The 13,350-nt window shown below is 46.5% G+C and overlaps 2 protein-coding genes across 2 annotated transcripts in view; one reads left to right on the top strand and one right to left on the bottom strand.

Moving 5' to 3' along the window:
• SARC_06058 (hypothetical protein) overlaps positions 1–7,803 on the top strand; it is a gene marked incomplete at both ends in the record, with an annotated part of 12,417 nt that extends 4,614 nt beyond the window's left edge. The window contains 9 exons of the mRNA XM_014300062.1: positions 212–410; positions 695–847; positions 1,234–1,406; positions 2,241–2,444; positions 3,109–3,245; positions 4,362–4,566; positions 5,420–5,525; positions 6,231–6,358; positions 7,528–7,803. Of these exons, the coding sequence (XP_014155537.1) occupies positions 212–410; positions 695–847; positions 1,234–1,406; positions 2,241–2,444; positions 3,109–3,245; positions 4,362–4,566; positions 5,420–5,525; positions 6,231–6,358; positions 7,528–7,803 (1,581 nt within the window). The remainder of the gene's footprint in view (positions 1–211; positions 411–694; positions 848–1,233; positions 1,407–2,240; positions 2,445–3,108; positions 3,246–4,361; positions 4,567–5,419; positions 5,526–6,230; positions 6,359–7,527) is intronic.
• A 1,741-nt stretch (positions 7,804–9,544) lies between these two features.
• SARC_06057 (hypothetical protein) lies at positions 9,545–12,820 on the bottom strand (the record flags this gene model as incomplete). Its single annotated transcript, XM_014300061.1, has 5 exons — positions 9,545–10,003; positions 10,049–10,252; positions 10,287–10,691; positions 10,744–12,461; positions 12,604–12,820. 5 exons carry the CDS (start codon positions 12,818–12,820, stop codon positions 9,635–9,637), a joined length of 2,913 nt encoding a protein of 970 aa, XP_014155536.1. The 3' UTR covers positions 9,545–9,634.
• Positions 12,821–13,350: the final 530 nt, after the last annotated feature.

Below are 13,350 nucleotides of genomic sequence, written 5' to 3'. Positions count from 1 at the left end.
CACTCGACACATACCATGCTTGAGTGGTATATTTGTATTAAGCTGGTAGATATTCTCGTATAATGTTATATACGAGAAACACTTACTTGTCCGCTCTTTGTCAGCTTGCTGTTGCATTATCTGTTTAAATGCGCTTGAGTTGTGAAATCATTGGCCCATTTCTTTTGCACCAGGTCGAACGATTTCCGACACCACAGCACATGGACTGAAGGGCAACCTCATCCGGTTGCTAGGCAACGTGGCCAGCAGAAATTCTCACGCACAAGACCAGCTGCGCGAATCAGAAGGGCTGGTTCTATTTTTAAATCACTGCCAGTTGGACGACAGGAATCCTTACATCAAAGAATGGGCCGTACTAGCCCTGCGCAATGCTCTCGAGGGCAACAAACGCAACCAGCAACTGGTGGCAGGTAAGACTTGAACACCAAATCAACTGGGCATGGATGTACTATAGCTGTATCTGTATAGAGTTTCTTATCTGTGTATATGTCTTTCGCCTATACTCGGCTTTTTGTCACACATATCCTGTATCGATACCAACTGGTGACAGACCATCTGGTTAATTGCTGATTTGACTAGATACCTACACTGCGCCCCCACGCGCAAACCGTTTTTTACTCGAGGAAATCCTCAAACCCTAATCTTCAAACCCTAAAACCCTAAAACCCTATAATCACAACATTCGGTCCATCAGGTATGGAGAAGAACAAGGTAGTGGTTGACCCTGACTTGGGCATGGAGGTTAACATCGACCCGTCTACAGGCAAACTGAAGATCAAGCGCGACGGCGAAGGCTCCAAACAACAGACCCACACCTCAGGTGCGTCAAAGGGACCCAACCATCTGCGTATGTGTCTGCAAACGGTTATGTATGTCCGTGTGCACATGTTTTATGGGTTTTGGGTCATTTCTTGTGCACATGTTGTATGGTTTTTAAATTCTTCCTTGTGTACATGTATATATTTGCACAGGGTTTTTAGGGTTCTGTAATGTTGCCTAAACCCTTACGTGTATGTTGATGACTGTCCTTGTCCTAACGGCACTGTGTAGGGCGTAGTCTTACTGGCGTATTCCATTGGCGGTTCTGTCTACTCCAACGACCTGTCTTTAGAGCTAAACCCTCAACCTCTGCTCAGCTGCCGATGCATTGGTTCTGTGGGTCTGTGGTATTCGTAATTCCACCGTGACTCATTTCATTCGCATCTGTGGCGCTACGCTCACATCCCCAAACAGCCACTGCGACAGGCCGCCCACAACAGCACACAGACGACACCACAACAGACACAGTAGACACACGCAGCACAACAGCACACGCAGTGACACACAGCCACGCACAGTGGAGTGCACAGATGAACCCCAACGCACTCGCACAGGACGACCATGGCGATGATGTGTGGCAGCCGCAGGTGAGGGACATGCACAGCAGGCATAACACATGTGGCTCATGCACGCTATGTGTGCACAGCACATGTGGCTCATACACGCTATGTGTGCACAGAACAGTGAGCAGCTGATGCTATGGGCGTTTAAAACAGCTGTTGTTGTGGCCATTAGTTATTGACACTTATATCACCACAGATTACTGATTGACGCTTATATCACCACAGATTACTTATTGACACTTATATCACCACAGATTACTTATTGACACTTGTATCACCACACAAAAATCAACGTGCATGCAAATCCACAAACTGGAATGCTGCCAATCTCACACAGCAGAATCATCTCCAACGTTACTATCGATGACATCGCTCAAGCCCAACTCATATTCTAAGGACATTAACAAGTAAATCAATTGAATTGATTGAATCGATTGAATCAACTGAATTATTTGAATCAACTGAATTATTTGAATCGATTGAATTAATTAAATGAGTTGCATCAATTGAATTAATTGAATTTATTGCATATGCAACAAATGACATGACTGCATGCAGTGTACCGTGGGGTTCTAACCATCAGTCGATTGCTGCCGCATAGCGAGTGCAACGTTCATGTCAAAACTCTAAAACTTTAAACCCTAAAACTTTATCGAGCGATTGCTCTGCCTATGACTCATCACAGCCCACAGCTGACGTGTTCATACAGGTACGACTAGTCAGCAGAAACCACAAACACCCGCGAGTCTAAATGGTTTTAGGGTTTTAGGGTTTTAGTCTAAATGGTGCACGTCTAGACAGTTTAGGCCTAGTACACTCTGCTCATACGTCCATCACATGTGCCCTGTCACTAAACAGTCCGCAGACAGCGACGCCGACACTCACTCAACCGATGGTGCAGAGAGCTGTGCTGACACGCACATGGGTGTTGTGCTGCAGTCAGCGAAGTACATCAGCGACAACAGCACACACGTACACGTATTACCACACGGCATTGCCAAGGCAGCCCACACCATCGCCACACGCTCACAGACTATCAACTACTCAACCGCCGCCTGGAAGGTGTGGCTACGCACGCGCACCTGTGTGTCTGTTGTGTTTGTGCGTTGATGTGCATGTGCATCTGTGTGGGTGCGATGTGTGTGTGTGTTGTGTGTGTTTTTGTTGTTTTTGTGTGTTGTGTGTGTTTGTTGTGTGAGTGTGTGCGTTGTGTGTCTGTGATGTGTGTGTTGTTTTGTGATGTGTGTTTCCTAAACCCTAACCCCTAACCCCTATACCCTCGACAGTTGTCTTAGCCTGCTGGTGCAGGACTGGGCTGGTACAGTCATTGGAAGAGGTGCTATCAGTGACTAGCGAGTGACACTATCAGAGTATATATGATATCTTTGGCATTTGTGTATATATATATAAATATCTGTGACATTTATGTATATATAAATACCTGTGGCATTTGTGTATACATTTTATCTGTGGTATTTGTCTATATATGATATCTGTGGCATTTTCACATACATGATATCTGTGGCATTTGTGTATATAAATGATATCGGTGGCATTTAATTATATACAATACCTGTGGTGTCTGCTTGCATGTACAGTCACCGCTGGCACCCCATCGCCACACATCTGTGCTGTGCGTGTGTCTCTGCTTGATCAACGTCGGTGTGTGCACTGGCCAATGGTTGGTTGGTAATGATTCATACGCATTCTCTCGTCCTCTGCACAGCAACATGAGCTGCATCCAGATGTGGCCGATGATAATGCGCTCAATTGGATCTTTGTGATTGATACGCTCAACTTCTCCTTCTGGTCCGCTACAGACACGCTGTACACCGTCATCTATCGCAACAAGCCATACACTGGGTATGGACATCTGCGCACATGGGTAGCATGTCACAAACCCTAAACCCTAAACCATACACCCTAAAACCCATACAGTTTATACGCACTTTCATAAAGCCATACACAGAGTATGGACATGTGCGCACATGGGTAGCATGTCACAAACCCTAAACTATACACCCTAAAACCCATACAGTTTATACGCACTTTCATAAAGCCATACACTGGGTATGGACATGTGCGCACATGGGTAACATGTCACAAACCCTAAACCCTAATACCCTACACTCTGATACCCATACAGTTTATACGCACTTTCATAAAGCCATACACTGGGTATGGACATGTGCGCACATGGGTAGCATGTCACACACCACTTGAAACTGTGACAGACATACAAACCGCGTGACACTGATACTCTAAACCATAAACCCTAAACCCTAAACCACATACATTCTATACGCACTTTCATGAAGCCATCCGCTGGATGGACATGGTTGGGTTTGTGTTGGTAGTCTACGTCTATGTATCATGCATTGTATGGTATTGAGTGTACGTGGTGTGTCGTAGTGTGTGTGTGCGCAATCGTCTTGTTGATGTGTCTTGCCTGTGTTTGCCGTGTTGTAGTGCGAGTGCACATGTCTGCCTAGTGCCTGTGCCTGCTCATTGCATGGGGTTGTATGATATATAGTGTGTTACTTACGTGCTCATTGCATGGAGTTGTATGATATATAGTGTGTTAATTACAATAGCGCACCTATTTGCTCCACTTCCGTTCATCTGTACCAAAAGACCTGAAGATATATCTACGCCGGAGTACTTTGTTTGACACTTAACTAATTAAGTAGCAAAAGTATACAATTCAGGCTTTAGGGTTTAACCGCCTGTTTGAGTTTAGGGTTTATTTCCCCCATTCAAGGTTTAGGATTTAGCCTTTATATAGGGTTCCTGACCCCCTTCAATAAGATCAATATCTCAGACCTCTCCATCACTAGTGCAACTACGTCTCTCATTGCGCACGACACTACAGCACAACCGCACTGTAACACGCAGACACTTCATTGGCTTTTAGCGTTCTAGGGCTTACTAAACCCCTAAACCCTATCTCCCGTACTAACTGCCCTGTCCCTGCCCCAGTTATTGGGCCTTGTGCGCGGCCATCAACCGAGCACTGGACGAGGGCATTCCCATCACTACGCCATCGTACTACGCACACAGTACCGAACAACAAGTGGCGCACGTGTTCCGCTCAGACTCAACCGAACCACCGCCACTGCTGCACTACCGCCACGAACACCTCACGCAATGCGGGCAGGTGCTGCTAAAGGACTACAAGGGCAAGGTATCACGCACGCACACAGCACCTCTCTACACAGCCATCAGCACACGTATGTATGCACCACTATATACACATACATGTGTATATTATATACGCATGCACGTGTATTTTATATATACACACACGTGTATATCATATACACATGCACGAGTACATGCCCATATGTCTGCACTTCTGCCTGCTCATGTATGTGTATGTGTACGTATCTATGTACCATTGTCTACTCTGCAGGTGTGTATGTACACATGTGCATGTACCACTATATACACATGCACGTGTCCACGCCCATATGGTTGCACCACTGTCTATTCATGCATGTGTGTGCTTGAGCAATGCATGGTGGGCATACGTATATATTTGTACTTGCATGCGCCATGAGCATCCCACGCAATGCGGCACTGAGCTGCTGCGAGCTTATAATTGCAAGGTATCACTTTCTACGCATGCATGTCCGTACTAAAACTATAAGATTCATTATAAACGTGTCTGTGTTTGTGTCTTGCACTGACGTGTGTGCCGTTTGAGTGTATGTTATATCTGTTTATGCTTGTGTTTGTGTGTGTGTGTGTGTGTTTGTTTTGTTTTTGTGCGTGTGTGTGTGTGTGTGTGTTTGTGTGTCTGTTGTGTTATTTTGTGTGTTGTGTGTCGTGTGTGTGTTTTTGGTGTTGTGTGCTGATGTGTGTGTATGCTGCAGCTGTTTTGAGGTTTAGGGTTTGGTGCATAGTCTCCTTAGCTGTGCACAGTCTTTCATATACTTTTAGTTTGGGTTCTGGGTTTCGGCACATTCTCGTGGCCACACATATACACTCGGACGTGTTCTGTCCGTGACTGATGCGACGCCATCGTAACTTTTCAGGTGTCTGAGTTGATAGCGAGCTGTAACGGATCTGCCGAAACACTCATGAATACCATGGTCACCAAGTTCCCCTGCTACAACGACATCAGCACATACAGGGAGCGAGGTGTGTGAATTACATATAATGCTTAATGTAAGACATATGAGCATATAGTATAACACTCGTGAATACGATGGTCACCAAGTTCCCCTGCTACAACGATATCAGCATATACAGGGAGAGAGGTGTGTGAATTTCATATACAATGCTTAATGTAAGACGTGTGAGCATATAGTACAACACTCGTGAATACCATGATCACCAAGTCCCCTGCTACAACGACATCAGCACATACAGGAAGAGAGGTGTGTGAATTGCATACAACGCTTAATGTAAGACATGTGAGCATATAGTACAACACTCGTGAATACCATGGCCACCAAGTACCCCTGCTACAACGACATCAGCACATACAGGGCGAAAGGTGTGTGAATTGCATACAACGCTAATGTAAGACTTGTGAGCATGTAGTATAACACTTGTGTATACGATGGCCATTAAGTTCCCCTGCTACAATGACATCAGCACATACAGGAAGAGAGGTGTGTGAAGTGCGTACAGCGTAGCACCGGTGTCTCTCACGTGCTAGGTCTGGAGCATTTATCGCTCGTCTGTGTCTTGTCTGGTGCATTCAACTGACTTGTCCATTTCATACTATTCCCTTTGGCCGAGTGTGCTTTCAACTGACTTGTCCAAAAACCTAAAACCCTAAGCCCTAAAAACCTCTAAAACCCAACTGACTTGTCCATTTCATATTATTCCTTTTGGCAGAGTGCGCTTTCTACAAACGTGCGCAGATCTTCGTAGCTGATGTGTGGGCGTGTTTTGAGCAGACGGGCTATGGCCACTTCTCTGACATCGAGTGCATTACTATGTTCGCCGACTACCGTGTGCCTCAGGTGAGTGCTAAACCCCTAAACCTCTGAACCCTAAAACTCTAAACCCTAACACCCTAAAACTCGAAACCCTAAACCTCCAAACCCCTGCCCTGTCAAACACAACACAACGCCCCTCGTCACCACTCAAGTGTGTTGTGCGGTGACATGCATCACAGAGAACACACCCTCTGCGTGCAAGTGCTCAAGGGTTGACCGATGGGCATTGCAGTCGCCTGTGGCACGTGCGTGCGTGTTCATACATATAGGCATCCGACTCCGCACACAAACGCCATCGCCCCAATTGTGTGCGAAGTCTCACATCATTTGTGTAATCGTCAATGCACCTCTATTCTTCTGCTCGTAAACGCTTCTCTGCCATGTGGACATTTGTCTGACTGCACGCATGTGTCATATCTCCATGGCAACCGTTCACAGCGGATGGGTTGACAGTGCATGGCTGATGCCAGCCGACAGTTGTGAGTTTGCAAAGGCATAAGCACACAACCGAGTTGCTGTTCATTGCCGCGTCGTGTGTGTTAGTGTTAGCGTCCTTTGAGACAAAGACTATCATCTGAAGTGTATTTGTTGAGTGCTGTCACATGTCAGACAACGTGTGAGCAACTGTTGTACTCTATGTATGTGCACCGTGTGAGCAACTGTAGTACTATATGTATTTGCGAGGATGCATGGGTTGGGATGTATGGTATTTAACTCACTAGCAGACTAACCACTAACTGCTGTAATCAAGATTGCGCCGTGACATTCCTGGTCGGTGTGAAGTGACAATGGCTATTCGATCGCTGGCACAGACTGTGTGATGGCTCATGCTCCACAGTGTGGACACGTTAGGCCTTTTTCATGACATCCACCTCATACCATAAACGTATTGTAGGGTTTACCATGACATCCACCTCATACCATAAATGTATTGTAGGGTTTGTCATGACATCCATCTCATACCATAAATGTATTGTAGGGTTTGCCATGACATCCACCTCATTCTATGAATGTATTGTAGGGTTTGTCATGACATCCACCTCATACCATGAATGTATTGTAAGGTTTGTCATGACATCCACCTCATACCATAAATGTATTGCAGGGTTTGTCATGGCATTCACCTCATACCATAAGTGTATTGTAGGATTTCTGATTTGGTTTGCTGACATGTGCTACGCCCATGCTCATAGGTGCTGGTGTATCTAGGACTGATGGAGTATACAGAGGAGCTGACCGCAGACATGAAGAGTGGGTCGCTATGGCAAACGGGAGATCCCCGAGAAGCCGAAGTCCGGGGATGTTCCATTTGGGCGGTTGAATTGGTGAAGCGAGAGATGCGTCGACAGGGGTGTGCGAGTGAACTCAATTCGATCCTACTTGACTTCTATCTGTGGGACTATGCCAAACAGTACAGTCACGACATGGCGCACGTGCCTATTCATCTGGTGCGCACTCGCTTCTATTGAGGGGTACTGCCAACCCAAACAACGTAATTTAGATCACTGCTCTCAATTGCGACCAGGAAGTGGGCCAATGGGGAAGCCAGGGAATAAACCAGACCAGACCAAATCACCTGCAGCATCTGCAGTCATCTGCAGTCATCTGCACTATCTAGTGTTACGCATTGTGCTGTATACTGAAAACTTTAAACCCTCGTGGCTTGCTAAATAGTCTCATCACCACATGTGACATGCATGGACGCGTTCGGTACGTCATTCGGGTGCGTTGGAGTATCTTTCGTTTGCCTTTCTGTTCGCTCGTGTGTGGTCTCATGTTAGTCCTGCTGTGTGGTGTAGACGGCTGTTCTACATGTTATCCTGATATGCTGTGCGCTTGCTCCGCCATTCTCCCCAGTTGAATAATCATCTGTGTGCACCATAGTGTCCCTTTGAAAGACATTCATATTCACTCTGGGCTCGATACGGACGAAGTAAGGCTTGAAAAGACATAGAACCATGTTTATATCGTGGTTGCACCACCACCGAGTGATAGTAATTAGTGTTGATTGTGTTGAACCTTGAGGGGTGCTTGGACCGTACGAATGCATAGCGCTCTAAACAATACAAGAGGACCATTACAAATGTTGTTTCCAAATGGACCGGATACAAGTGGGCGTCACAAGTGAGCGTCGGTGCAGCACTACGATGGAATCTTTGTCGTACTTAGAATCTCTGCGTTTCCAGTGGTGCAAATTGGTTTTGGCTGAGCGCTGCGCCAATAATTGATAAAATAAATCGTTCCGTATCCGATACACAAGATTGCGAATTCTACGTGATCGCCATTCCATCGCAACGAACCGCCGAGCAATATGATCAATAGAATCACTATAGTCAGTATAATCAATATACTGATTATATATTCAATATAATAACATAATCAATATATTCAATATATTCAATACAATCAATTTATTCAGTATGATACTCAGTATGATACTATTAGAGTCAATATATTCAATATAATCAATGTATTCAGTATAAGTTCAACAAAGTCAATACATTCAATATGTTCAATGTATTCAGTATAAAATATTAAAGTCGATTGGTGAGCACTGAATTGTACGATTGACTGCTGTGGCTGTGGTACACATATACACTCGTGTATTTGGATTCTGAGTTTGAGTTCTCTGTTTCTATTGTCGTTATAGTGTTGATATGTTTTAGGGTTTTAGTCGTTATGGTGTTGTAATATTTGGGTTTTTATTATGTCGTTATGGTGTTGTTATATTTGGGTTGATCGTCCGCTTGAGGACGTTTGCCGTTGTAACATTATAAGTCGTGCAGGGCAGCATTTATCATATAGTCTGCGTATCCATACCCTCTGAATCCCTTCCACATCCGCTTCATTCTCAGTCGGTGTAGGCACCCAATCGTTCCCACTTTAGTTGTTGCCACCTGAGTGCAATACAGCCTTCGCTTTGCGGAGAATGATTGATTGTGAATTATCAATTGTTGAATGGCTCTGTGCTTGGAATTGGATCGTTCGTTTGTGATCCATTTATATCCGTTGGCCCTTTCCCTTGAACAGTCCCCCGTTTATGCAGACTGCCGCCGCACATACACACGGCCGCATTCGCTTCTTCCGCACTGATCAGCCTGCGCTTCAATCACATAACACAAGACGTATACATACTCCATAACACATATACACACTCACGTAAGACATATACACACTCACATAAGACATACACACACCCACATAAGACATATACACACTCACATAAGACATACACACACCCACATAAGACATATACACACTCACACAAGACATATACATCCCCACACACGCGTGTACTGTTCACTGCCAGTAGACCTGCAGCGCACTCAGCTGAAAGAGACCTTTTCTGGACCGCAGCGAAGGTCGTGTCAGGAACTTTGCATTGGCGGACATCTGTGGCTGCTGCACCTTATGTCGCCCATGCTTTAGTTTGCTTCCCATGTGGTGGTTGTTGTGGTAGTTATGGTTGTTATAGTAGTAGTTGTTGTTGTGATAGTTGTTGTTATTGTTGTGGTGGTAGTTGTTGTTGTTATTGTTGTTGTAGTTGTTTTGGTAGTGGTGTGATGCTGGGAGTGTTGCGGGGTGTGTTGTGTGTGTGAGAGTGCCGGGCGTGCTGCTGTTTCGCAGCTGTGCCTGTGGTGGTGTAAGCGTGTGTGTGCGTGTGCCTTGCTGGTGGTGCGTGTGTGTGTGTGGTCTTGAGTGGTCAATGGTTACCCATCGCCTCTTCTGTTGCTGTAGTTGCGTTGGTGCGTTATGCTCATTGCCGGTTTTCATCCACTGCCAATGGATTGCGTCTGTGTGCGTTGTGGTGTCTGGGTGTGTTCCCATTGCTTCATTCGTTGCTGCAGTTGTTGCTGCAGTTGTTGCTGCAGTCGTTGTTGTATTCGCTGATGGATCCGTTGTCCTGGCCATGGCCGTCTGTGCTGCGCCCGTGCGTGGTGTCACGTGTCACGTGTCTTTGTTTGCCATGGCCTGCCTTGCGCTGCCATTGGCTGCGGCTGTGGCATATGTCCACATCGATCACTCCCTCGTCGTCTGACAGTCCAATAGCTGCACCATATGCCCCTGAGACTGCTGGTGCGTATGTGCTGTTGCCATGGTGATCTGTGGCCACGTGCGAGTGCTGTTTGTATGTCCGGTGATTGTCTGGCTGTTGGTGTGAGGTGCTGAGTGGCAACCGCTTGCTGCCTTGCATAGTGCTGCGGGAGTCTGCATCGACTGCGCAGTTTCGTGTGATGGATTTCCTGCAATGGCTATTGCCCTCATTCGTTGCTTGTGATGTGTGCGTTATGGTGTGGCTCGTGTGTGCATGTGATTGTCTCGGCATTTCCCGGCTGCCTTGCAACGGTGTTCGTTGCTGGTTTGGACGGTGAACTGTTTGGGGTGTGCACGAATACATGCACACGTACAGGGTTGTGTGGCTGTGTGCTACGGTTGTGTGGTTGTGTGCTACGCCTGTGTGGTTGTGTGCTTCTACCCTCGTTGTGGTTCCCATCCAAATCTCTTCTTCGACAGACCTTTGCCAAATGTAGCTTGAGCTTTTCTGCGCGTGCCGTCATTTTGTCGAAATCCCATGCCAAGTTCGCACTTTCCTTTGGTTTCTTGTCCACTGCCTGTGCTGTTGGTGTGGTCCCCATTATATGGTTCCCCTGTAGCATCCCCCGGTGTCTCTGCTCAGAGTCTTGGCGTGTGTAAAACCCTAAAACCCTGCTGTCCACTGTTGCGTGGTTGTCATCTGCGTCGTGGCTGTTGTCACTCCCCTGTGACACATCAGGTGATTCTCCCGTTGTTCTGAGTGCACCTGATGGCCGGCCATCCACTGCTGTGCCCATTGCCTGCGCGTGTACTGCTGTCGCTGTATGTGTCTCTGTGGTTGGATGTTTGTGCGAGAGTCTCTTCGGTGAGCTTGTGTGCATGGTGTGTGGTGTGTTTCTGGTGCCTGTGTGTATGATCTGCTGTTGTGCAGTTCTGGATCGGTGCCTGTGGCCATGTGCTGCTGTGGGGTGTTTGGTGTGCTGCTGTGTGTTGTGCTGAGGTGCAAGTGACTCGACTGAGTCGCCGGCTGTTGAATTGGGTTGCCAGAGATCACCGCTGCTGTATGATTGCGTGCATGTGTTGTAGTGTGTCCTGCTGCCTTCGTGATGATGTGTCGCCCGGGTTGTTTTCTGTGAGCGTTTGCCTGCTTGCTTGTGTGCTGAGTCATCCGTTGGGAGTGTTTTCGTGCGTGCCTTGCCTGGGGTGCCAGAGTGTGGCCTGTGGTTCGTCTTGGACGTGGCAGCTGTCAGTAGCGCATTGTTGGCGTTGTGCATATAGAATGACATGAACTGATGCATCCGCTCACTGCGGCTGTTGGTAAGACCACCTATGCTGCTGTTGTTCTGAGCCTCACCTGCGGTGACGTCCCGTGCCTTGTGGTGCCCACTGTCCCTGTGGAGTGATCCCATTGTCTGTTGTAAGGCGTTGGCTGTGTCCCTGTCTTGTTCAATCATTTGCACCTGTGTGGTGCTGCGTGTGCGCCAATGTCCTCTGTCGCCGTTGTCGTTGTCTTTGTTGTCAATTGCCATACATCCCGTGCGTGTGCCTCTGTCACCCATGTGTGGTGGGGCTGTTGCCTGTTTTGGCATTGATAGGTTGTCACGTGACTCATCCTTGTACTTCCTTCTCTTGCTCCGAGACCATTGATACCGTTGAGGCTCTATGAATAACTCGTCTGCGGAGTCTGACTGGTTGTGCCTTGCATGGGACCGTCTACCTGTACTGTGTGATCTCATTTTATTGTTCACCTTTCGCGGTGTATGCTTGATAAAGCGTGTCATCCGCGCGTCACTTCCTCCGGCGTGCTTAGGGTGCCCAGTCACATCAGTGGTGCGTGTATAGGCCTCATAATCGGAGCTGCTATCAGACGCAAAGTCTTGCGAGGTTGGACTCTCGTATGTGTTGATTCTGCCGTGTCGGGTTCTCAGATTATACGTTTTCAGTGGAATCCTTGGCGATGACTGTGGCTGTACCTGGATCTTCGACGCAGACTTTTCTGGCGTAGGAGAAGCCAGCGATACAGCGCTAAACCCTAAAAACTTTTCTGGCGTAGGTGAAGCCAGCGATATAGCAGGGTCCACTGCTAGTACATCTGCATATGTGCGCGATTCGTGTATGTTTGCATTTAATAGGGTTTAACGTTTGCCATCGTGTGCGAACAGGAGATCGGTTGACAGTATGGTGATCCGGTGTAACGTCGACATCTAAAGTGTCACTGAACGTGAGTGTCTTACCTTCTCTATGATGTAATACGTCCTCCATTGCCTCTACCACGTACTTACCTTCTCTAGGATGTAATACGTCCTCCATTGCCTCTACCACGTACTTGCCTTCTCTAGGATATAATACGTCCTCCATTGCCTCTACCGCGTACTTACCTTCTCTAGGATATAATACGTCCTCCGTTGCCTCTACCACGTATTCGCGATCGTGAACACCCAGATGATCCATCCCCGGACATAAGTACGTGAAGGTGTACAGGTTCCTAACTTCCTCTAGTAGGTCGCGAGTCAAGCAGTCGACGCACCTGTGGTGATCAAATAATTACAGACCCAAAAGCATGAAATATAATGGATTTGTTCTGAAACTTCTTGACGATAGCACTTATTTTAAATAACCTGTGTTTTTTATAGATGGAACTAATAGTGTACTATAAAGGTTTATAAGGCATATAGATGCACAATAAAGAGCAAATTTGATACTCACGTGGAAAAAAGCTAATGAAGTTAGACATGCATTCTATAAAATATGTAATAAGATTTCTATAAAGTATATTGTATTGTTTTCTAAATATGCATATTGTATTTCGGATCCAATCTATAGCTCGCTCAGTCTATCGCGCCTCTATCATGTATACATGAGTTATCCACATAAACGTATGGAAACATAGAAAATAGCACCTTGTGTTGTATGTTTGGCTGTGCTCACATATATTTATGATAACTATATCGTACCTCCATGCATATACTTACCTTCATGCA

Source organism: Sphaeroforma arctica (assembly GCF_001186125.1).
Source record: "Sphaeroforma arctica JP610 unplaced genomic scaffold supercont1.417, whole genome shotgun sequence".
NCBI classification, from domain to species: domain Eukaryota; class Ichthyosporea; order Ichthyophonida; genus Sphaeroforma; species Sphaeroforma arctica.
Note: the sequence above shows the minus strand (reverse complement) of the source record. Positions and strands in the feature narration are given on the sequence as shown.